The 23,307-nt window shown below is 37.3% G+C and overlaps 1 protein-coding gene across 3 annotated transcripts in view; it reads right to left on the reverse strand.

Moving 5' to 3' along the window:
• Prmt9 (protein arginine methyltransferase 9) overlaps positions 1-23,064 on the reverse strand; it is a 35,594-nt gene extending 12,530 nt beyond the window's left edge. Inside the window, exons 1-9 of one of the 3 annotated variants that reach the window (XM_004643622.3) lie at positions 22,596-23,064; positions 20,494-20,642; positions 17,258-17,494; positions 16,535-16,702; positions 13,421-13,523; positions 12,123-12,229; positions 6,431-6,623; positions 4,276-4,459; positions 2,090-2,804 (exon numbers count right to left, since the gene is read on the reverse strand). In XM_004643622.3, the coding sequence (XP_004643679.1) occupies positions 2,090-2,804; positions 4,276-4,459; positions 6,431-6,623; positions 12,123-12,229; positions 13,421-13,523; positions 16,535-16,702; positions 17,258-17,494; positions 20,494-20,642; positions 22,596-22,784 (2,045 nt within the window). In that variant the 5' untranslated portion in view covers positions 22,785-23,064. Of the gene's footprint in view, positions 1-2,089; positions 2,805-4,275; positions 4,460-6,430; positions 6,624-12,122; positions 12,230-13,420; positions 13,524-16,534; positions 16,703-17,257; positions 17,495-20,493; positions 20,643-22,595 lie in introns of those variants that run through there. The other 2 variants (XM_023703785.1, XM_023703786.1) reach the window with 2 other exon arrangements.
• Positions 23,065-23,307: the final 243 nt, after the last annotated feature.

Consider the following 23,307-nt stretch of genomic DNA (forward strand, 5'->3'; position numbering starts at 1 on the left):
CACACACACACACACACACACATACACACACTCTGCCAAAAAATGCATACATACTTGAGTAGTTCTCCATGGTGAAGTCTGAAAGCTGTCACCATTCAATGCACCTCTTGTAATTGTAGAGGCCAAAGGTAACATATTAATCTCATGATTTCCCAATAAATTTAGTACTAAATAATTAAATTTTTCTTTTCCTAATGTAGAATTTTTTGGCAGACTCTAGAGAACCTTTAATCCTCAAAATATTCCCCTTCCTTATAAGCACACTTACCCCATCATTCTTGACACTTTCTCAAGAAGTTCTGGTTGGACCAGTCTTTACAAGGTCCAACCAAGAATACACTAAGTGATGCTGCTGAGTGCCATCAAACAGAAAGGCGGGCTTGGGAGACCCATCATTGTGGCCTCGAATACCACATTCACTGCACTGGCACTATGCCTTTTGGCTCTTGCCACAGTTCAAATGACCATGAAAGAGGTAAACATTCTGAATCAGTTCAGAGCACTGAGGCAGTTACGACAGTGCAACTAAAGACTCATGATAAGAGGACCTTTGGAACTGCTTTAAAAGGTAGCAAGAATGTAAGTGTGAAGTGACGGAGTATTTTGAGAGGGATTAATGGCAGTGTGTCTTACTATAATAAAATTTTAAACATTCACAGTCACATCTATTAAATGAATGAGACATTAGTTTGGCAAAGAATATTCTCTGACAGATACATCTGTGGAACTCGGCCATCAAAGAACTCAAACCTCCCACATGCTGTGCCATGCCCCTGGAGTGCACTAAACCAGCAAATGAGTAATCCCAGCACTAGGGAGGCTGAAAACGGGATCACCATGAGTCCGAGTCGTGTAGCGACACCCTGTAACAAATACATAAATGAAAATAATAATAAAGAATTCAGCCTTTCTTCTCAGTTTGTCTTCAGGCTCTTCTGACAGCCATTCCACTAAAATGATGAGTATATTTATGTATACAGATATAAAATTACAAACATTTTTGATAAAGAAGTTAAAATAGTTTATATCTAGTCTCAGATATATTATTGAATTCCTGAAGTATGATTTCCTGAGTTATTTAATATCTTTGTACAATGACAAGACTAGATTATTAAATGCTTTTGAAGACATTTCAGCTCTGTGAATTCCTTACACAAATAAATTCAACATTGTTGGAAAATCACCTAGAAAAGGCATGTTTTCCCTTTCTCTTTCCTTCTTTTTCTCTCCCCCCACCATATATAGGTATCTGTAAGATATAGCTATGTATCTTCTATATGCCCACAATTGAAATGTACAAGATGGTTTAAGAAGAAAATTGTGGTGGTGTTTTACTGGCTAACCTATAAAAAAAAATCTGTAACAAAGGAAAATGCATATGAAATCTAATATAATGAAGTATGTAAGTAAAATACTTTTATTTTCCTAGGTTTTGTCAAATATTTTCCCCAATAGATAATTTCTCTTATAGTTTTGCAGTTTTTAATCTACATTCCCACCATTACTCCTTTTACTACATTCATGGCAGCAGAAGATAGCAAAAGCATCAAGAGCAAAAAGGGGGAAGCACGAGAGAAGACTCTTTCTGTCCCTTATAGTGTACACAGGCGGGCCAATCTGGGACGGGTGTAGCACTCACATCCATAATCTCAGCACTAGACAATGAATCAGTCACAAGCTCTAGATTCAGCCACTTCTGAAAAGCTCCCCCACCTGACTGTATGAGGCTTTAGGGGAACATCCAGACACAAACCGTAAAGATATAGTTTGATTCTTTCTTCCTTTCTTATCCAGAAATATTGCATATCTTTTTATAAATCTAAACCTAATTCTCTATATTCTATACATGATATCCAAAACCAAAGTCAGGCTAACTTCTTCACACCTACAGTGCAGATTCCTTTAGGGACAAAACTTTCAGTAGTAATATACACACAAAAGGCATGAAGTCACAACTTGTGAAATATAATGCTTCAGGAATATGTTAAGTATTTTGATTGATTCTTACGGTTATACCAATAAAAAGCTAAAAAAATTTCACATTTGAACTAAAAAAAGAAAAAATCCAAAATTTATATTTTGTTTTTACCTAGATATTGCTGCTTTTTCCATTATTTCCTGCTGAATGAGCCCAGATGGCTCAATGACATCCAATATGATTATGCTCCACAATTTGTCTGACTTGGGCCTTTGCAAGACAGCAGATTCATCCTCCACATGTCTCAGCCAAAACTCAAGTGTTTCTTTAGGAAAGTGACTGGCTTCAGAGATGAGGTCTAGAGCAATCCGATGTTGATCTTTCTCCACAGAACTGTAAGGCTTTACCTTCCCAAGTGTACCAGCAATTATAGGCAGAATAGAGAAGCCTTCAGACACATCCAGCACATAGGAAGGTTCAGAGCTCTGTACAGTATTATTCTGTGCAGCTTCAGAGTTCATTCCATCATCCTCACAGTGAACATCCATGACCTGACACAGTTTCTCTGGAGTCAATGAAGACAACACTCTTCTCATTGCCATTTTAAAGCCTTCATGATATGGTATGTTATTAAGTAAAGCAATTTCTGTGGATTCCAACACACAAGTCTGCTCTACACCATCTGATTTACTGGTCTGAAGGTTAGCCAGTGCACTACAGAGTTCAGCCTCATTTCCTAAAGATAGTAAGTCTTCATCCTTGGTACAACTTTTTGAAACTTCCATTTTATGTTCCAAATCCAAAACACTGATACTCTGGATTCTTAAGTAACAATCTTGACAAGATACTTCCATTGTTACATGGTAGCCAGGTTTTACTCTATAATCTTCATTATAAAGGAAAAAGTAAGATAGAATGTAATAAGCCTGAGGATCACACAAAAATCTCCATCCCATCTAATTCCCTAATCTTTAAATCACTACAAGAAAGACTACATGTGTTAGTTTAATACATACATACACTCAGACAATCTCCACACCAGCTTTACCTAGGGAAAAACAGAAATTTCAAGATTCCCTTAACTTTCAGAGTGAAGAGCTCTATGATTAAATCCTAAGACTAATAGTATGTTCTTTTTTTTTTCTTTTTTTAAATTTCAATCAGTAAGTATCATCAAATGTCCAATGTCACCAGATCAAGAAAGAAGAATTGAGAGGCAGGGAGTAGAGGTACTGCCAGGGATACTCTATTATCCTCTGTATTTAAGCTAACAAAAACAAAGACAGATCAAATTCAGAGATAAGTACACTCCACTTTACTTTACAGAAGCATTGAGAAAATTTTGAAAAGACGACAGCATTCAACAGAACGTCATTAATGTTTCTTAACCAATAGGTCACTTGCACATGTTTAAAAATTTCAAAATTTAAGGATGCACTAAGACCTAAAAAAAAGACTGTATCATGTTTTCTAGGAGCTTTCACATGTGGTAAAAACTTTAGTGTAAACACACAACTGCAAATTTTTCTCATCTGTTCTAATATCATTCAAAAATACAAGTTTTAAAATGTCCTTTCAGGATTAATAAAAAAGACATTTAAGTTGCTACAAGACAGTATAAATACGGATTTTAAAATGTCACTTACTGAGTACCAATCACTATGGGTAGGCATTTTGTACCCATCATTCCTAATGATTTCTACAATGCATAGTTTTATATTCAGTACAGAAAAGCTCTAGCAAATGACCAGCAAGGCTGGCCAGCAGGGAGTCAGTAAGTGGCAGAGCCAAGATCTCATCCACAACTTACAGATTCCATGACTTACTGACCTTGCCAGAAACTACACAGAAAATGTATTACTTTCCCGTGTACAAGGGCAAAGCTTTTCTAGCTAAGCAGCTGTGAATTTACTGAATCTTATCAAATAGAATTCTTATTTTAAGAATTTCCATAGAAAACTATCTTTAATGTAGTTGCGAAGTTTTATACTTAGTGTGTACATTTTTATTACTTGGGGTTACACAGATGTTAGCAGATTCTCTAAGGGTTAAAAACATCCCTTTTCCACTGCTTTCCACTTAAAAATGGACCAGCATTTCTTTCATCTATTGATAATTAGAAAAACCAATTTCTGAAGGTAACAACAGAACTGTGTTTTCAACTTTCTTCTTTATTACATGTATTAACTAAAGAATGCTTCTAGAAAAAAAAAAAAAAAATCTGAAAGACTAAACCAATCTATCCTGACTGAAAACTTCATACCCAAAGTAATTTTGTATAAGCCTCTGATTCAAATGCTTGGCAGATTAAAGTAACAAGTTTAAAAAACAAAATACAAAAACCAGACAACATGTACCTGTAAGTTCTTGCACAGGGTAAACAGCCTGCTCCCAACATGTCTCCTCACTAGGACTTGTGGACAAACTGTGCTCATCATCAAGCTGGAGCACAAACCAAACTACAATAGCGTCTAGTATGCCTTCTTTAATAACAGGAATACCAAGCTTATCAGGTTTTCTGGTTGCAAGGTTTTTTAATTCCTGAAGAAAAAATACAAGAGGAGGAAGAGGATTTTATAAATTGCATATACACATGCCTTAGTATCTTCCCGCTTCCTTTTCTGAAGTTTTTGGTTCTGTGCAGCACCCACAGGGAATCAATACTTTGGCATACCTGTGAGCACCTACAACACTCTACCTAGTGAGTTGCAACAGCACACACTCACTGATGGAGTGAACAAATACAAACTACTGATACAGCATGAAGTCCACTATACACTCTGTGGAGACAAAGGCAAGTGGCAGGGTAATAGGACAATTTTTTTTTTCTTTTTTTTAATGTATGTGTATTTTCAAATAGAAAAGCTAGTCTGAAAAAAAGGCCCTTTAGAGGGTCAAGGGGATGGCTCAGTAGGATAAGCACTTCCCTGGCAAGCACAAGCGCCTGAATTCAATCCCCGGTTCTGAAAAAAAAAAAAAAAAAAAAAAAATGCCCTCTGAACTAGTGAGCTAGTAGAGAAAGGAGGACCAAAACTAAAATGAGAAGAAAAATACTAGGGTCTTTTTATTTCTAGTCTTCCATATTACTTGAAAATACAGACATTATTTTTACAAGTAAAACCTTAATAAGATGGGGCAATGCAAAATTAACAAAATGTTTGAAATAATAGAAGGACAGCTTTAGGATAACTAGCAGCTGCATTCTTATTGCAGTGGTATACCAGGTAAGGAAAGGCCTTAAAGAAACTCAGGATGACTGCTCAGATTCAGTAAGCAATGTCAGATATTAAGTTAGTTACAGACCCCCTCAAGAGTAACTGTATAGGGGCCGGTGAGATAGCTCAGCAGTCTAAAGCGCCTGCTTAGGCAAGCTTAGGCAGACACGGGACCGGGGCTGGCACCACATCCTACACCAGCCCTGCCCTCAGGGTGAACTGAGCCAGCCAAAAAAAAAAAAAACAGAGTAACTGTAATAACTAGCGAGAGAAAATGTCTATTTAACTTTTAAAACTTTAGCAAAAAGACCTTCAGAGGGCCGGCCAGATAGCTCAGCAGACTAAAGCACCTGCTTATGCAAAGCGCAGGAACCAAGGTTCAGTCACCAGCTCCATATGCCGTACAAGTCCCACCCCTGGGGCTCCCTGAGACAGTGACTGAGACTGGGCATGGTGGCACATCCTGTAATCCCAGTGTGTGGGAGGCTGAAAACAGGAGGATCACCACAAATCCGAGCCATGTAGTGAGACCCTATAGACCCTGTACTAAATACATTAAAAAAAAAAAAAAAAAAAAAAAAGACTTCAAAGTTTTCTGCCCTAGATAGGTTCATCTAAAATGTATGTACTTTAAAACCTAACTTTAATGACCTTCAGAAAATGAATCTATATAACTTCCTCAATTTCTTTGAGCATTTTCTTGATACAGCATTACTTTCTACCGCCTATATACATTATAGGCATGTATTGTAAAATTAGTAATAACATGCACATTACAAATTAGAGTGATCAACTTGTCCTGCTTTTCTGAGTCATCTATTTTTAAAACTGAATGTCCTTCCTCAAAGACCCTTCAGCCCTGGGCAAATTGGGACAGCTACTCAGCTAGAAGGAATACAGCCCTGACAGCGGAATGACAGTTCATTTCCACAAAATACTGTCAATCTGAAAAGGTACCATGACACAGGGGAAAGAATGAGAAACTGGTTAGAATGCTTGCCTCTGCAGTCACATGATGAAAAACTGGGCCCAAATTACTTAATGTGGAGCAACAGTTTCTTCACCTAAACACATGTATAAAAGCACCTAGCACATTATCCATTCCCACAAATCTTAGCAAATTTTTCTTTCTACTTAAAGTAAGTGAATACTTTTAGGAAGAAATTCTAATTCCCTTTAACAATATTTCTACATATTCTTAAGCAGAATCTCATGCAAATTCACAAGAGCAGATGATTTTTAAGCAATTAGTGAAAAGTAAAGCTTGAAAATAGTAATTAGACTTTTTCATTTTTACCTGAAGATTGTTGAAATCTACTTTCATCATTTCAAAGCATTCTGTCAGGGCCAAAAACCCTCCAGGAACTCTACTCATCTTTTCAGTTGTGTAAGGTTCTACTGTTTCTTCAGTATCTACTGAAGAATAGGCGGGACTCTGAAATTTCACATTTGTTGGCAAATGAACACCAGCAATGTCCTTACTACACACTCTGGTGAGAGAGAAAATAAGAAGATGAGTTTTTTAAGAATCAAGTAATGCCATCTAAAATTGAGTACAAAGGAACATAAACATAAAAATCAATTAACTCACCAGCAAAGGTTTCTTAAATTATAAACACATGTACACACACTAAGTATAAAAGAAAACATAATAGGCCTGCATTAAAATTAAGAACTGCTCACATCAGTACAAGTGAAAATGCAAGTCACTGAAAGAAAATATTTGTCACACAGTCAAGAAAATAATCCAAATACACTGTTTTTTAGTTCCTACAAACTAATAAAAGACGAAAATGGGTAAGACAAGCATACTAGAAAACAGAACATAAGCATATGAACAATTGTTTCACTTCAGTATCATCTGAGTAATGATTTAAAACTCACATGCATAATACACAACCCACAGGAGGGGGAAAATAAAACAGTCAACAACCAGTATCATGTGTCAATAAGAACAGTCTCACACCACCAGTAAGAGCCCTTTGGAAGCCTATTTATGGTACCTACTCAAGCTGAGCACACCTATTCCAGATTCACTCTACCTATAGAAACCTCAGCATTTGGCATTTCCACCTCTGGGAATACAGCCAGCAGAAATTCATACATATTATCACTAAAAGAATGTGCAAGGTGTTTGCAGCTATACTGCTTCAAATGGATAACTGATATAAGTGCAAAATGGACAAATTATGGTGTATTCATACAATGGGCTATTCAGCAATGAGTAAACAAAATATACAATTGGACAAAAGTGAAGCACAGCAATGCATGCACACTAAAATCAAACTACATGGGGCTGGTGAGATGGCTCAGTGGTCTAAAGCACCTACTTAGAACAAGCTTAACAAAGCACAGAGACCGCGGTTCAATCCCCCAGCACCACATGCCAGCCAGCCCCACCCCCTGGTGGGCTGAGCTGGCCGCACACACATCACACACACACAAATAAATAAAAAAATAAATAAATAAAATAAAATAAAATCAAACTACATTATTCACATGTATAAAATCCAAAAGGGGCAACAGTAACATACCACATTGGACATCAGAACAGGCCAATCTTGGAGGAGAGGGGGATTAGTAACAGATTTTTTTTTTTTTTTTTTTTGCCGGGGTGTTTTTTCTGCAGTGGTGGTGGTGGTAATGTTCTGGTCTTTGATTTGATGATTCCTCATACAGGTTTATCAATTTCAATTTCATGAAAACTCACTGAACCATTGCTTTATGATCTATGAACTTGCCATTAAAATGTTTGTATCAAAAAATTTATGTTGAAAAATCACTTTGACCATTTTAGCAATACCACTGTTACAGTCTAGATCAAAACTATCCCCCCAAAGCCTCACGAGCTCAGAGGAGTTTGGGGAGCTGGTTGGATCATGGGGCCGCTATAATTTCCAGTAGGTTCATCCTCTAACAAGTTCAGCAGCTCAGTGTGCCACCAGAAGGTGGGGCCCTGGGGCACGACCTGGAAGGGTACAGTTCTTATCCTTGTCTGTTTTCCATGAACAGTTTGCCTCCACCAAAGACCCTTCCCCCATGCTGTTTTGCACTGGAGCCCACCACAGACTAAAGCCTCTAAAACTATGAGCCAAAATAAGCCTCTTCTCCCCTAAATTACAGGTATCAGGTTTTATTGTCTCTGCAATGAGAAAAGTAATACAACCACTATGTGATAAGAAAATGTTCCAGCCTCTTCTCTCATCTCCTATCACGGGCAACCTGCTTACTTCGGGGTGCAATTTATGGGTTCTCATTCAACAGATTTTAATACTGAAATTTAGCCCTCATTTATCTTGATGCTTAAATTTTCCTGGCTGTGTCTAGAGAGATGGTGAGCATGCACTTGTGTCTTTTAAACATGTCCCACAATATTTTATTTTTAAAGTACTTCCTTACTTTCTGACAAAAGATTTTCCAGAATCACCTTGAACCTATCCTTCCCAAATCCTAGAATGAACCCCCCTTCTCTAAGGACCTCCAATTCTTTTTGGTGAGAAATGGCATTAGAAACCAAGACCTGGGTGCTGCATACACTCACTGCTCCTAGAACTAAGCCTTGCCTTTCTCACATGGATACTACACCACTGAGTACATATGCATATTAACTAATTCTTGCAGATATTTGAATAATACTGCACTGGACAATAGTTATATTTTTTTTCTGCTTTCTTTTTTTCCCCATAATTTTATTGAGAAACAGATAGCAATGAGACAGTTTCAAACCAAATTGGTAGGACAGTTTCAATAATTAACACATTGCATACATTCTTCCCAGTGGTTAGTTGCTATACAAGATGTGGACATGATTTACAAACACTATTTACAAACACTATTAGAACAAATCCCTCCATTCATTAAGAGAATGTAACTATATATCTATCCTAAGCACTTTGAATACACAGATACAAAATGGATATTCATCTGTATATGGTTTTTTTTGTTAAGTTCCGTTATTTGAATATTATAGGTGTGTAAGCTCACCAAAATATTCTAAAAGAGTCCAGTAGTCCATAATAGTATTGGGTCTTCCACTTGACTGACAATGTCAGAAATTGTTGACCTGAGTCCCCCACAGCTCAACATAACAGCATGGCTTTACTTCTTATACTTCGTTTTTATACTTTTCTGCTAGATGGTTAAGACCAAGGTAAAGCAGGACCTATGCAACAAGAGTTGTAGCTTTTTGGTCTGAGAAGGTCAATGAAATGGCCTCAGGATTTATCCTGAGATCCTGTACCTCAGATTGTAGAACCTTTGTCAGTGTCAGCCATGTGGATGAGTCACGGCCATTGCTTGGCCAATGTGCTCTCTATGAAAACCTGAATGTTTTCTCTCCATGTGAGTCTCCTTAGGCACACTCTACATCATCGATCACTTTCTTCTTTGGCCCCATAATCTCCTTGATCAGAAAATTTGGGATACTACCGAGTTACATGATATAACAGTACTAGTTCTCATATGTCCTGAGTCTTAATTGACCTTGGAAGGCTAGGGCCAAAATTTTGGCTTTCCTTGCAGCCCTCCTTTTTCTCTAATTTAGTCTGCAGAATTAGGTTGTTAACCATCCAGAAGACAATAGTTATATTTTTTAAAAAATATTTTCCTGATAAACATTTATGTAACTTTTCAGTTTGTTCAATTATAGTATTACAGTCAACAGCCTTAATATGTACCATCACACACATATACACATTTGTCAGAACAGACCTCCACACGTAGAGTTGATATACAAAAGACCATAATAAACATCTTTATTTTTGTTAGAAAATGTCAAAGTAAGCTACTAGAATGTTGTATGAACAGTGTGTAAATTTTCTCCACATCAATGAGAAAACAGGATATCAATCATTTTTAATGTTTGCTAATACAAGTAATTAAAATGATTAGCAATACATGTATCATTAATTTCACTTTCTGATGAATATATTATATTCATATTTTGTTGAAAAAGTTGCAAATTTTCATCTTTTCCCTTGTTTTAATTTTGTAATACTGTATTTTTCACTGTTTAAAAAAAAGGTCAAATATCTTTGTTGATTTCTGGAGCATATACTGTATTTTACCTTGAAAAGCATTCACCATTTAATGAATTCTTTCACTAGGATGTCCAATTCATCTAGAATAAAAAGTAAAGATCTAACTTTTCTCCCCAAATGATGTATACTATCTCCATTTACTAAATAGATTATCTTCTTACTGATCTCAAATACCACACCTATATCATAGTTCACAATCCATATAATTTCAAAGGTCTCTATCTAGATTCTTTATTGTGTTGTACTAGTGTACTTTTCTCTGCATCAGTATATTCTTGATGTGATTGCTAGTTTTTTATATGCAGTAACTCAAGTTTCAGGTTTCTTGGTTATTTTTAACTGTCTGCTTATTTGTGTATTAGATTCAATTCATTAGGTTCCAAATGATAATTTTTATAATAATTTATAAATGTTTATACCAGGTAAAACAGTTCTAACATACATCTTTATAGCACCTTTCTTCACAGTCCCCAGCTCAAACTGCTAAATTATGGGGGGAGGGGACGAGACACGGGGCCTCACAAAGACCAATTCAATCAAAATGTACAAAAGCTCCTTTGGTGCTTCTGTTGTACAGTCAGCTATAATAATGCATCAAAGATGAAATTATTGTTTTTCAAAATGATACACATCCCTAGATTTCTGTTTTGCTTATGTAAACAATTTTAGCAGTTTTCCTATAAAACACAAAGAGGAACTATTTAAGGCATGGTACAGCAAGAAACTGAAAAGAGACACCACCTCACTTCTGGTGAGTAATGCAACAATATGTTTAAATAGCTTTAAAAATGTACCACCTTTTAACTCAGCAATTTCTTATTAAGGAACATATCTTAAAAAATAATAAAGACAAAAGTCCACAAAAGACAGAAAAAGGTGTTTGTTCTGACTCTTGAAAGTGAAAATGTGGAAACAACCTAAAATTCTAAACTTGCAACATTAGGAAACTGATTTTAAGAACTCATGAACCAGGCCAGGTATGGCAATGCATGCCTGTAATTCCAGCACTGCAAAAGCTGAAGCAGGAGTACCACCTCAAGTTCAAGGTCAGCCTGGCTACATAGTGAGTTCAAAAACAGCTGACCCTGTCTCAACCAAAAAAAGGAGGAAGAGAGAAAAAAGAAATTATAAACCAGATTTATTTACATAGAAAGACTTACAAAGGCAAACATATTTACTCATATTTTGAAACAACTCCTACAAACATGAATTTATTTACAGAGTTGAGATTTAACCAGCACATTCTCATTTATCCAATAGGCTCTGATCAGTGTGCTATGCGTACAAACTTAAACATTACTACCTCCCTGTAACATGCAATAAAAATAACTATTTATAATAGTAATGAATTCAAATAATGGAACTTAACAAAAAAGGGGATACAGAGGAATGTCCATTTTGTATCTGAGTATTCAAAGTGGTTAGGATAGATATATAGTTACATTCTCTTAATGAATAGAGGGATTTGTTCTAATGGTGTTTGTAAATAGGATATCATGTCCGCATTTTGTACAGCAATTAACCACTAGGAAGAATGTATCCAATGTGTTAAATTATTGAAACTGTCCTACCAATTTGATTTGAAACTGTCTCATTGCTATTTATCAATAAAATTATGGAAAAAAATAGTAATGAAGCTATTAATAAAAACAATTAAAATGTATTTACACACTGGAAATTGCTACTCCAACTTTACCCAAAGTCAGTCTGAACTTAACATTTTTCTGTAGGACCCTATCACAACTAAACGCTAAATTATGTCAAAATTAGCTTTCCATAAAAATTTGGCTTTAATTGTGGAGCTCTACTTTAAAATATATGCAGAAATCTATAAGACTAAACATCATGAATTTAAAGGTCAGACCAGTACAAATCCTCATCAATATAAACATATAGTAATCTCAGAGGTATACAGTATTCTTCAAATTACTGTTTTTTAGTATTTATTACCTATGATGTCTTCTAATCTCTGCACACTCTACTGCCATTCCAAATAGAACAGCACTTGCTGGTATAACTTTCCCATACTTCTCACAATTACCACTTTGACCTTTGGCCTGAAAATATAAAAAAAAATTATTAGAGGTATAAAAAATGTTTATGAGAAGCTGTAAAAATTAGAAAATGAGTTTTAAAATAGCAAGCAGAGAAAAGTAGGTTAAGGATCTTTTACTTAAGTATTTTTACTACTATGTATATGTATATATATTTAGATTTTACAAAGAAGAGAAAGAGCTATAACAAAAGACCTTTGTAAATCATTACTCTAAAAAAAAGTTCTTTTTACAATTTAATTATTTTAAATCTAAATTGTGTCCTGTAGAGAATTTGTATAACATGTTGAAATCCTTTCATTCATAACATATTACAGATTATATATCTAGGATGTGTGGGTTATAGCACAGGACTTTAATGCAAACATTTAATGCACAGGTTAGTCCTGTCCATTCACACTGGGCTCAACAAGTCTCTTAAAATTATACCATCCTTGTATCACTATACTCCTTTTTGAAGACTTGGCAAAATTCCAAGCAATGAGGCCTATGAAACTGAAATTACATTCCTTTTACAACCATTCTCAAGAATTGTTCATTAGTCCTTCCACAAGATAACCTCAATTCCTATGAATTCCTTCCTGGGGTCTTTTTGTGATAGGTCTTGCTATATAGTTTAGGCTGGCCTCAGTAACTAAGCAGTCCAGGCTGCCCTCAAACTCAGAGGTTTTTGTGCCTTGACTTCCCAAGTGCCGGGACTACAGACGTGCACCACCATACCTGGCTCCTTCTTGAAAGAGGTGTTTTGTTGTGGTTTTTTTTTGTTTTGTTTTGTTTTTTGCCTTTATACCTCCCTTGGACACAGGAATACACACTGCATTATGTTATAGTTAAATATTTTGGGGATGACATTCTTTCCAACTACAGAACATATACCTTGACAGAAATATACTTCACATTGTTTTACTGACACTCTAGGAACTGGTCAATAAATATTTTTAAAAATCAAGTGGGTTTTTTTGTTTGTTTGTTTGTTTGTTTGTTTGTTTGTTTTGGTAGTAATGAGAATTAACCCAGGACCTTGCACATGTTGGAGAATTCTACCACTGAGCTATACCCATAACTCTTTTTAACATTCTGAGTCAAGGGTTTCACTGAGCTGCATAGACTGGTCTCAAATTGGCAATCCTCCTACCTCGATCTCCCAAGAAAAAATGAATTCTTAATCAAATGTAAGTGTTCTGTGCTTCTTACCTTTGGCTGCAAAAGCAAATGCTCCCATGCATGAATCAAACTCTCCACAATTCCTTCTCCAAATAAACCTGCATCGACAGTTTCTGTTACAACTAGGGATACTCTATAGAATGATTTTTTAAAGATATAAGTGAGTAAAATATAATGCTATTTATATAAAATGTCAAAGCTGAGAAAAGATATATTATAGAAACAATACACACATACAATTTTGTATTAATTTTAATATCCACCCCTGAATCTTAAAAAATTGGAATGCTCCTGAGGCTCCTCTCTGCACCACTGCCTCCTTCTCCCTGAACTGCAGGCAGGAGGACTAACAACAAACTCAGTGGCAATGTTACCTCCTCAGGCTACTGCTAAATCCTCAATAGGAATTTACCTGAATCTCCTTCCTTAATCCGAAGCCATTGGTTTAACTCTAATATTCTATGAGAATATTCCCTATCATTAATAGCTCCTTGCTAATCAAAATGAGCTTTTCCAGTTACCATTTTTTTATTTACAAGTAAAATTTAAAATGGTGAGAGCCCTCCCTCTCAAAAATTCAACTATCTTCTATGATACCATATTACCTGTTTGCCTCTTATACTTAATTGAACCTACTTATCACTTCCCTTGGATCTTTACAAAACTTCTAGCCATTGGTACTTTCAAAAAAATTCTACCTGAAAATACACCAAAATAATTTCTCCCTTCTCTGAATTACTTTGGTTGTTATTGCCAGTACCATTCCTTTTTGTAATCTGAAGATAAAGCAAAAGTTTCACCACCATTCCTTATCTTCCAGCCAGGCTGTCATTGCCTAGAAGAGCAGGACTGACTTTTGTATTCCCCACAGTGCCTAAACCCAATTACTGTCTGAATAGACAGTAAATATAGTAGTATTTATAGTTGTCCATATTTAGAATGTGAAAAGTATCTTAAATTATCTAGTCCAACATCTTAAAAGTCTAACAATATGCTTAAAAACCACAATCAATAAGAGTTTTAATTAAATTCATATCTCCTAATTCAAAGTCAGGAGATTTGTCTACAACTTTATCTGTGAAAAATATAAAAACTGAATTAAAGTTAACTTTAGATTCATCACACGAACTTAATTTTGTCACCTATAATTCTTATATTAAACTTAACTCCCAAAATGACTATATTTAAAGATAGAGCCTGAATTGCTGACTTAAAAATGCTTGTCTGAGAAGTGCCTAATAAGTTATTTGCCTAAAAAAATAATAAAATAAAGACACAGCCTTTAAGTATTAAGGTCATCAAAGTGGGGACCTCAACCAAAACAAAGCCAGCATCCTTCCAAAAGAATGAGAGGCTAGAGATCACAGTGGCATACACAGAGGCAAAGTCATCAGAAGCTGCAAGAAGGGGGCCATTTGCAAGGAAGAGAACCCTCGCCTGAGCCACTGAGTCTAGGATTTTCTTAGACAACGTTAACAAACAGTATTTTGTTGGAAAATAAGATGGATTTTTTTTGCTTGTTTTTTATAAAATGGGCATGCACCTGCTTTAAAAACCTAAAATGCTTCTTTCACAAGAGACACAGAAACCATTGAAAGTATAAGTGCTATGCAAATAATATTGTATATAGAGAGAAAGAAAGAAAGTCTCTGAAATGATAATTTTGAGGCCAGGAGTTACAGTTTTTGTCTAGCTGTATCCCCAGGAAGCCTCATGTAAGTCATGCGGCAGACTTCTAGAGTTTGTCATTAACTCATGATCCACTGGGATTATGGGTGTGAATGCTTAACCCAGTCTGGTATGGATAGCCTGAATGCAATGTAAGGATGACAGACTTCCTCTCTGTGGCCATTGCTACCACTGCTCCTCCCTTTTGCCTTTGCTCTTTGCTTTTTTGCTGCCAAGGACTGCTGCTCTGTGCCATGTGCCATTCTGCCTTGGAGCCAGCTGAGTATGAACTGAAAATCTCCACTAATTGAGAGCTAAACCTTTCCTTCCTTCATTGTGGGTGTCAAGTGTTCGATCTAGGAACTGAGAGAAAAGTAACCGAGACACCAGGCATGGTGGTACACACCTGTAATCCAAACAGGTAGGAGACTGAGGTAGGAGGGATCACTGAGTGTGAGGCCGGTCTGTTATACAGTGAGTTGAAGGCCAGCCTGAACTACAGGGAGAGACCCTTCCTTAAAAAAACAAAGTTGAGCCAATTTTCATTTTTCTATGTGTAGTTCTTTGTTTTGTTTTCCCTGGAGGTTTTTTTGGTTTTGTTTTTTGGGATTTGTCTGGCTGTACTGAGTACTGACCACAGGGCCTTCGCAATGAGCTATATTCTCAGCCCTTTATTCTGAGATGTGGTCTCACTAAGTTGCCCAGACTGGGCTCAGACTTTTGATCCTCCTGCCTCAGTCTTGTAGAGCAGTGGTATTACAGGAATATAGTACCATGCCCGATTTGGAACAGATTTTTAAATTCCTTTGAGTTCCCAAATTCCACTACCCTTGTATTATGGATCATAATAAGATAACACATTGAAAACCAAAACTTAGAGACCAAGCATGGTGGCACATGCTATAATCCCAGCACTGGGGAGGCTGAAAACAAGAGCATCACTACGTAGTCAGACCCTGTACCAAATACATACAAACCCCCCCCCAAAAAAAAAAAAATCAAACCTTAGGAAGTATATTCAAAGTACCTAAACAACACAAAGTCAAAATACACTGACAGCTGCTACTTCCAAAGCTTTCATCTTAATATGAATATTAATACAAAATATGATGAGGTCATTGAGACCAATGTGCTCATGTTTCATTTCTAAGGATAATTCTTAAAAGAGTCATCATATGAGATTATCCATCTTTACAAATCAGAACACTGAAAGTAACAAAAATAACTTACTAAAATCAAGGCTTTTTACCAACTTCCTCTAACATATATTTTTCTTAAGATCCTTCCTCTAACAAATATTTTTCATGGAGCATACAACATTACTCTGAAAATCTGGCTCTTATCTAAACTATTCTATACCTTTATAAAATAGGGATGTTGGGAGTTTTTATTAGGAGTACAATCTAGAATTATATTCTAATTTTTCAAAATAAAACTGTGAATTATAAACAGTAAAATCACTTCACAGTAGAATACCTTTCAGGAATGTGTTTTGGAATTTCTATGTCAAGTGACTTCATATGTAGGAGTTTTATCCCTGCTTCCATCTTGTTTGCAGCCACTACATCACAGGCAAGTTCATACATCGTTTTGGATAATTCACAGGCATACACTGATTGTGCTCCAGCTTTTTTAGCAAACATGCTACAAAGGGAAAAAGTATTGTCAGGAAAAAAAAAATAATAATCCAAAAAAATCTTCTCAAATTTCAATGGAATTAGGATACTTTAAATGTGGCTTTTTTATTCTTTAACTTAATTCTACATTCAAAAATGAACTAATATTCTTGAAATAAATCACAACATTCACTCTATTAAGATACTACTGGTTGTGAGGAATATTAACAGCTGTTTTAGATTCTACAACAATGCTAATACAAAAAAACACTCAAAATACAATACTTAAAACTTCAATAATGCTGAACTTTTCTTAATAGTTTTCACTAGCTCTTAATAAATTAGTGAAAAATGTAGTAACAGATTCATCAATAAAGAAATACCATTTTAAAACTCCAATGTTAGGGTCAGGGACATAGCTCAGTGGCCTAAGTGACTGCCTGGTAAGCACAAGACCAAGTTCCATCCCCAGTACCGCAAAATAAATAAACAAACTACAATATTAAATTTAGTATATCCAGCAAATTTTTTATTTGCATTAGTATACATGTGTATATATAATTAAAATACAACTGTAACAAACCTCAGAATTCCAGTTCCTGCTCCAATGTCCAAAACACTTTTGGACCCCAAACACACTGCCTTTTGGATTGCTGCATTGTAAATCATATTCCTCTTGCTGTCATTAAGCATGATAAAGTGCCAGCGTTCCACCAACCAGTTTGCAACACGATAAAAATTCTCCTTTGCATCACTGAAATCAGGGTTTAGCTTCACTGCTTTATGAAAATACCCAGCTGCTTCATCTCTAAAGCCCATTCTAAAGTAGAGTAAAACAATGAAAGATAAAGATAAAATATACTCAACTATATGCCATCAATCACAATGCCTTTGTTCATGCCAATCACCTGGCCTGAGAATCACTCACTAGCACGCCAAAGCCCACAAAAAGTAGAGGCTACCTTCCTTGGAAAGCTTTCTGCAAGGACTGCAAACCCCATGGTTTTTTCTTCCTGAACTCCTCCTACATTTGTGCATCCTAGGTCACTAACTCATACCTGAGTATGAATATTGAATTTAAAGTACAAAGAAAGCTCCTTTAGTCCTCTTCCATTCACCCAACTTGCTAGAACACCAGCTCTTCCTAGAAACCATGTCTTCCATAATACATACCAATACCCATGGTCATAAGGTTCCTTTCCAATGTACCTGCATTTTTTTCCTCTCAACAGATGAGTGGAATGGTCATTAAGTCAGTTGTATTTGCTGCCAAACCAGCTTGTACCAGCTGCACTGTAACTATTGCTCACACTCTAATTTTTAAAGGAAGTAAATAAACATGACTTCAAAAAGATAACCATTTAGTCTAAAGACATTAACTGCTTTGAGGGTGGGGGAACCAAAGGCAAGTCTCTTCAAAAATGAATAGTAGGTCAGGGAAATGGCTCAGTAGAATAAGCGCTTCCCTGGCAAGCGCAAGGGCCTGAGTTCAATCCCCGGTTCCGCAAAAAAAAAAAAAATAATGATAATAATAAATTAGACGTGATAATAGAAAATCATTGGGAGCAAAGCTTATCATCTTGAAGTATCTCTCAAACTATACGGAGAATTTTTAAAATATTGAATTACTTGTAGATGAATGTGGCCACACTACACCTGGTTTCCATGTAACTCACATAAGATGCAATTTCAGCAGTATGCACACCAGTCTATACTCCACTCAGGGTAACTCCCAACCACCTGCTTCGACTTACGGCAATGCCTTAACCGCTATATATGTATATTTCCAAACACTCAGATTCTATACTTACCTGTAACCAGTAATTTGAACAGAATTGAGCTAGAATTCAAATCAAGACTACTCATTCTGGGCATGGTTTAAGCAAAAGACATTCTGGAAGTCAGGAGACCATATTAATAAAAAGCAAAACTGTGTCAAGTGATAGGCACCCACCCACATTTGAGGTTAAAATTAAAATGTTTTAGGTTATCTTAGTTATTTTAAAGGGAGAACTATTTAGACTTATTGTGCAACTGCCATAATATGAAATATAGTATAAAATCACAATTTTTGGACACTAACTTACCAATATAAAGTATTGCCAAGTATCAATGATCAAGCTCTTGAATCAATACTAAACCTACTCCTAACTGATTTCCTGAGTTTGTGCTTCTGTTAGGTTTGATATTTAACATAGCATCCATTTTTCTTAAATTGCAAGGCCAATCTAAAAATTATATAATCCACTTAATTTATCTTGTATTGAAAGACTCGACATGTATGTCAATATCAAGGAACTGCAAGAATGCCTTTTCAACTAGGAAAATCATTTCCTTCACAATTTAAATATTCTTTAAATTTGATGCCACTAGGCCACTAGACTAACAAAAGGTTGTAAAAGTGAAACATTAAACCAATTTTGTTTCACAAATAAATGTCATGAACAAAAGCTCTGATTTATTCAGGAATTTTTCTCAAAACAATGTTTTGGTGGGAGTAAGCGAATGTACATCCTTTTTGAGAAAAGTAGCGTAGACCAAAAAAACTATTGTCCTAGACAATGAGGACAAAATTAACAAAAACAATATACTTCTGAATTGTCAATGTCTGAGCTAAAAATTTTGCTGTATCTCCCAAAGCAAGTTAATACCAGTTATTTTTGGCTCAATGTTTGGTAACTGTTCAAACAAAGGTTACAGGACAAGTCACAAACATGTATCATACTCCTGAAACTAGTATAACTACACTTTTCTATTAACATTTTTATCCTGAAACATAGCCTTGCATTATCATGATACTATTATGTATACAACTGAAAATATGTTAATCTCCCAGACATCTGCTTTCCTACCAGAAGGCTACAATTTTGCTATGTGCCAGGCCAGGCATAGCTAAGTGGCTATGCCCTGGGTACTGAGCCTCTAACGAATTTCCCTGGTTGATATTTCAGAGGTTTTATCATGACTTGTTGCTGGGGAAAGGAACTGTGCCCTCGGGAAGCTTGAACGTGATTTTCTCCAGATTTTGCCCCAGGCACTTTTTCCCTTTGCTAATTTTGCTGTGTATTCTTTCACAGTAATAAGTCTGAGCTATAACTATGAATATGTGCTGAGTCCTGTGGACCTCCTAGCATATTGGAAAACCTGAGAATAATCTTGGGGATCCCTAAGATAGTCCATTATTAACACACTGCAAATATATGGGTGAAAAATATATCTGGCCCTTTAATATTTTTCTGATAGCCCACACAAAGTGTAAGGGTTTTGCTTCCTGTTTCCAGTATGCTAAGAGCTTCCCCAGCGCCCAGCTCCTGAGGGGCACAGCATCCAACAGCAACCCAGAACTCCACTCTACTGGGTGGTTCTATAGCAAGGTGCCTTTCTCTGGCACTTCTCAAATGAGGCTTTCTCTGGGACCCCAGAAGGTGGAAGTCCAGCAAGTTTCAGAAAACATATTTTCAGGTTCCCTGATAAAGCACCAGTGACTTTCCTGGTATCCTGCGAACCAAGGCTGTGTATTCTCTAACAAGGACAGGCTCTCTGTCCACTAGGGGGAACTCTTCCTTGGAGCCTCTTAGCCCTAGAAGCAGTGATTTTTACAGTTTATTACTAAACATTCAACCTGCTGTAACAGTACATTTCATATCTACTATTTCTATATTCTTTTGAGTTGTCCTTAGTTGTTACTAATGAAGCCCTCATTATTCCAAACCCTTGTAATTATTCCCCAAAGTTTCCCTGTTCAAATTACTCCATAATTTATTCCTGACCCAAGATGCAGAATAATTTTTAACAATTAATACTGAAGCCATTACAAACCTGAAGAGATGTTCCCCCATGCTATTGCAAATCACCTCATCATCAGGAAATAGTTCCAAGGCATGCTCATAGCACCCAAGTAAGTCTTGTATTCGATTGAGGGCATCAAGCTCTTCAGCCCACTGGAACAGTGTATACTGAAAAGTTTCCTTTACAAGTTAGAAATGAAAGTGAATTAGTGAATAACATAAGAAACAAAGAATAGCCAACATTAGCTGAAGATTCCAGAAAATGAAATTTAACTATTACTGAAGGATAACCTCAAATTTCATTTAATTTTAGCGAGCAATGTTTGCTGAATAAATACAAACACACATGCACACATGAATTAATTATCATCTACCTGGCAATAATGTTCACAATTAATGAATTTAAGAAAATTCCTTCTTTTTTTTTTGTACTTTAGAGAAGGGTCTACAGGGTGTTCAGTGTCTCACTACTAGATTGGACTCATAGTGATCTGCCTCTTTACAGCCTCCCAAGAGCTGGGATTACAGGCGCCACCTGACCCAGTGTCAACTGCTGTCTCAGCAAGGGGGGGGGGCGGCAGCCCTCCATCCCCTGAGCTATTTGGCCAGGCTTCTATTCTTTTAGCACATCCTGATTCTTTCTTTTTTCCTGTCTCCCCCTCCCCCTTTCTCTCCCCCCTCCCTCTTCCCTTCTTCCTTCCCCCTTCCCCTCCCCCTCATCTACCCTGCTCCTGTTTCAGGATTTATCTTCAGCCCTCTTTACTCTCAGCTATCCCCCAAAGCATTATCATCTATGTGTTAATGGGGCTACATCTACCTGTTTACTTAAGTCCTCTCCTGATCCTCAAACAACAACAAAAACAAACAAAAAATACAACTTCCTATTAGCCATTTCAATCAGGCACCGGGTACCCTGTCCTTTCAAATTTAGCCAAATTCAACTATGTCAACAATCAGCAAAAAGAGCTAGAACTCAATGAGAACCAACATAAGCTGCTCCTATCCTCACACAGGCACTGTAAAAGGCAATTTACCACACAATATTGAAAAAGAATCTTCTCACCACATGTAATGTTAAGTAAGGTATCCCTCGATCTCAAGCCACAAAGACATCTTTTAATGCTCTCCTAATTCCATATACAATATTTTAAATCCAACCAATATCTTTAAATCTTCCCAGAAGTCCCAGAACTTTGGGAGACAGGACTGGAAAATTTCAAGTTCAAACCCAGCCTGTGGAACTTAGATGATTTACTAAAACCCTGTATCACTATACCAAAAAAAAAAAAAAAAGAAAGAAAAAGAAAAAAGGCAGTAGCTTGCAGCTGAAAGCTGTGAACTTAAACTGTTTTTACAAATTTGGAGTCTAAGACTACTTGAAAAAATGTACAGTATTTCAACAGGAAAAATGTTGCACACAATCAATTACTGACACTTAAAGATGCATCATCAACTAAAGAATACTTTAGGTTAAACACATTTTATGCAAGTACAGGAGGGCCTTAGCTCAGTTCTTTAAGTGGCTGCTTCAGCAAAGCAGTCTCTCAGGTTGCTGTGGTTCTATTCCCACAACTCAAGCCAGACAAACCTGCCCTGAAGGCATTCAGAGCCCGCCCAAATAAATAAATAAATAAATAAATCTTTATACAAGCATGGGAAACGCAGTAATCCTTCTACACACAGTAGTTACAAATGCAAAGGATTGAAGACCGGCATGCTTAAATTAGATACAGGTGAGGAAAATGATTACCTAAGGCTTCACTTGCAACTCAAGGGCTTTTGAAATTTTAAGTGAGACCGAAGTTTTAACAAACAAGTGATATCTTTACTTGTTACAAAAAGCCGGCTGGGTTGCGAAAGACGTAAAACGAAGATCAGCAGGAAAGCTGCTGCCAACACCTGGCAGCCGACTGAAGCGTGGTAAAGAAGGCGGCGGTGAACACTGCTAAGATTCTAGACAGTGTCGCAGGCAGAGCAGACAGGCTTGCCGCGAGTCTGAATAAAATGTAGTCCGGAGTAAAACAACGCCCCGCAGCAAGCAGCAGCCACAACCCAAGAGTCTGTTCCCCGTTTTTATTTAGTCGCGTTTGAACAAGAACTGAGTGCCTGAGCACGCGAAAGCGGAGGCCTCACCTTCACGTCGTCCTTCAACTCCGGCGCCAGGCTGAGCACCAGGAGGTAATGGGCATAGGCGGTGCCGAAGTCCTGGGAGCCCAGACAGTGCTCGGCGCTCTGCAGGGACCGCGACACCAGCTCGTCGCGGCCGGCGGCCCCAGAGCCACCTCCGGCGCCGCGGCGGGGCCTGGGCCGCGAGCTCGACATGACCGAGCCACCGCTTCTACGGCCACGAGGATTATGTTTTCGTAAAGGGCACGAGGAGACTGTATCGCTGCCACACTCCCAGGTACCCACTACGGTCGGACAGGAACAACGCTCCTCCGTCGCAGGCGCGCGCCCACCTCAACCAGGCGGAAACGCCGTCCGATTGTGGAGAGGAAGGCGGCGACGCCGCGCACGCGCAGAACCTGAGGATTCCGGCCGGCGGCGCACTCGATGACGTCAGCACGTAAGGCGTGGTGACGTCAGACCGCACGGCGCGGGCACTTCCAAAGAACCCTCCGTAGGAGGGGTTCCCTTACCACCACACCAGGCAACGGTTGCGAAAGCTGCGCCCACCAGCCAACGACGCTTTCGTGGTGACCTTTAAGGTGCTTTGGATCGCCATGTACAAAATCTCACGATCTCAAGACTTTTGGAAAGAGGGAGGACATAAAACCGTCTTATGTGTGGTAGAGGAAATATTTTCACTGGATTGATTTTAAATCGTTCCCAGAAAGTCTCGTGC

Source organism: Octodon degus, unplaced genomic scaffold, assembly GCF_000260255.1.
Source record: "Octodon degus isolate 3935 unplaced genomic scaffold, OctDeg1.0 scaffold00180, whole genome shotgun sequence".
Lineage (NCBI taxonomy): Eukaryota > Metazoa > Chordata > Mammalia > Rodentia > Octodontidae > Octodon > Octodon degus.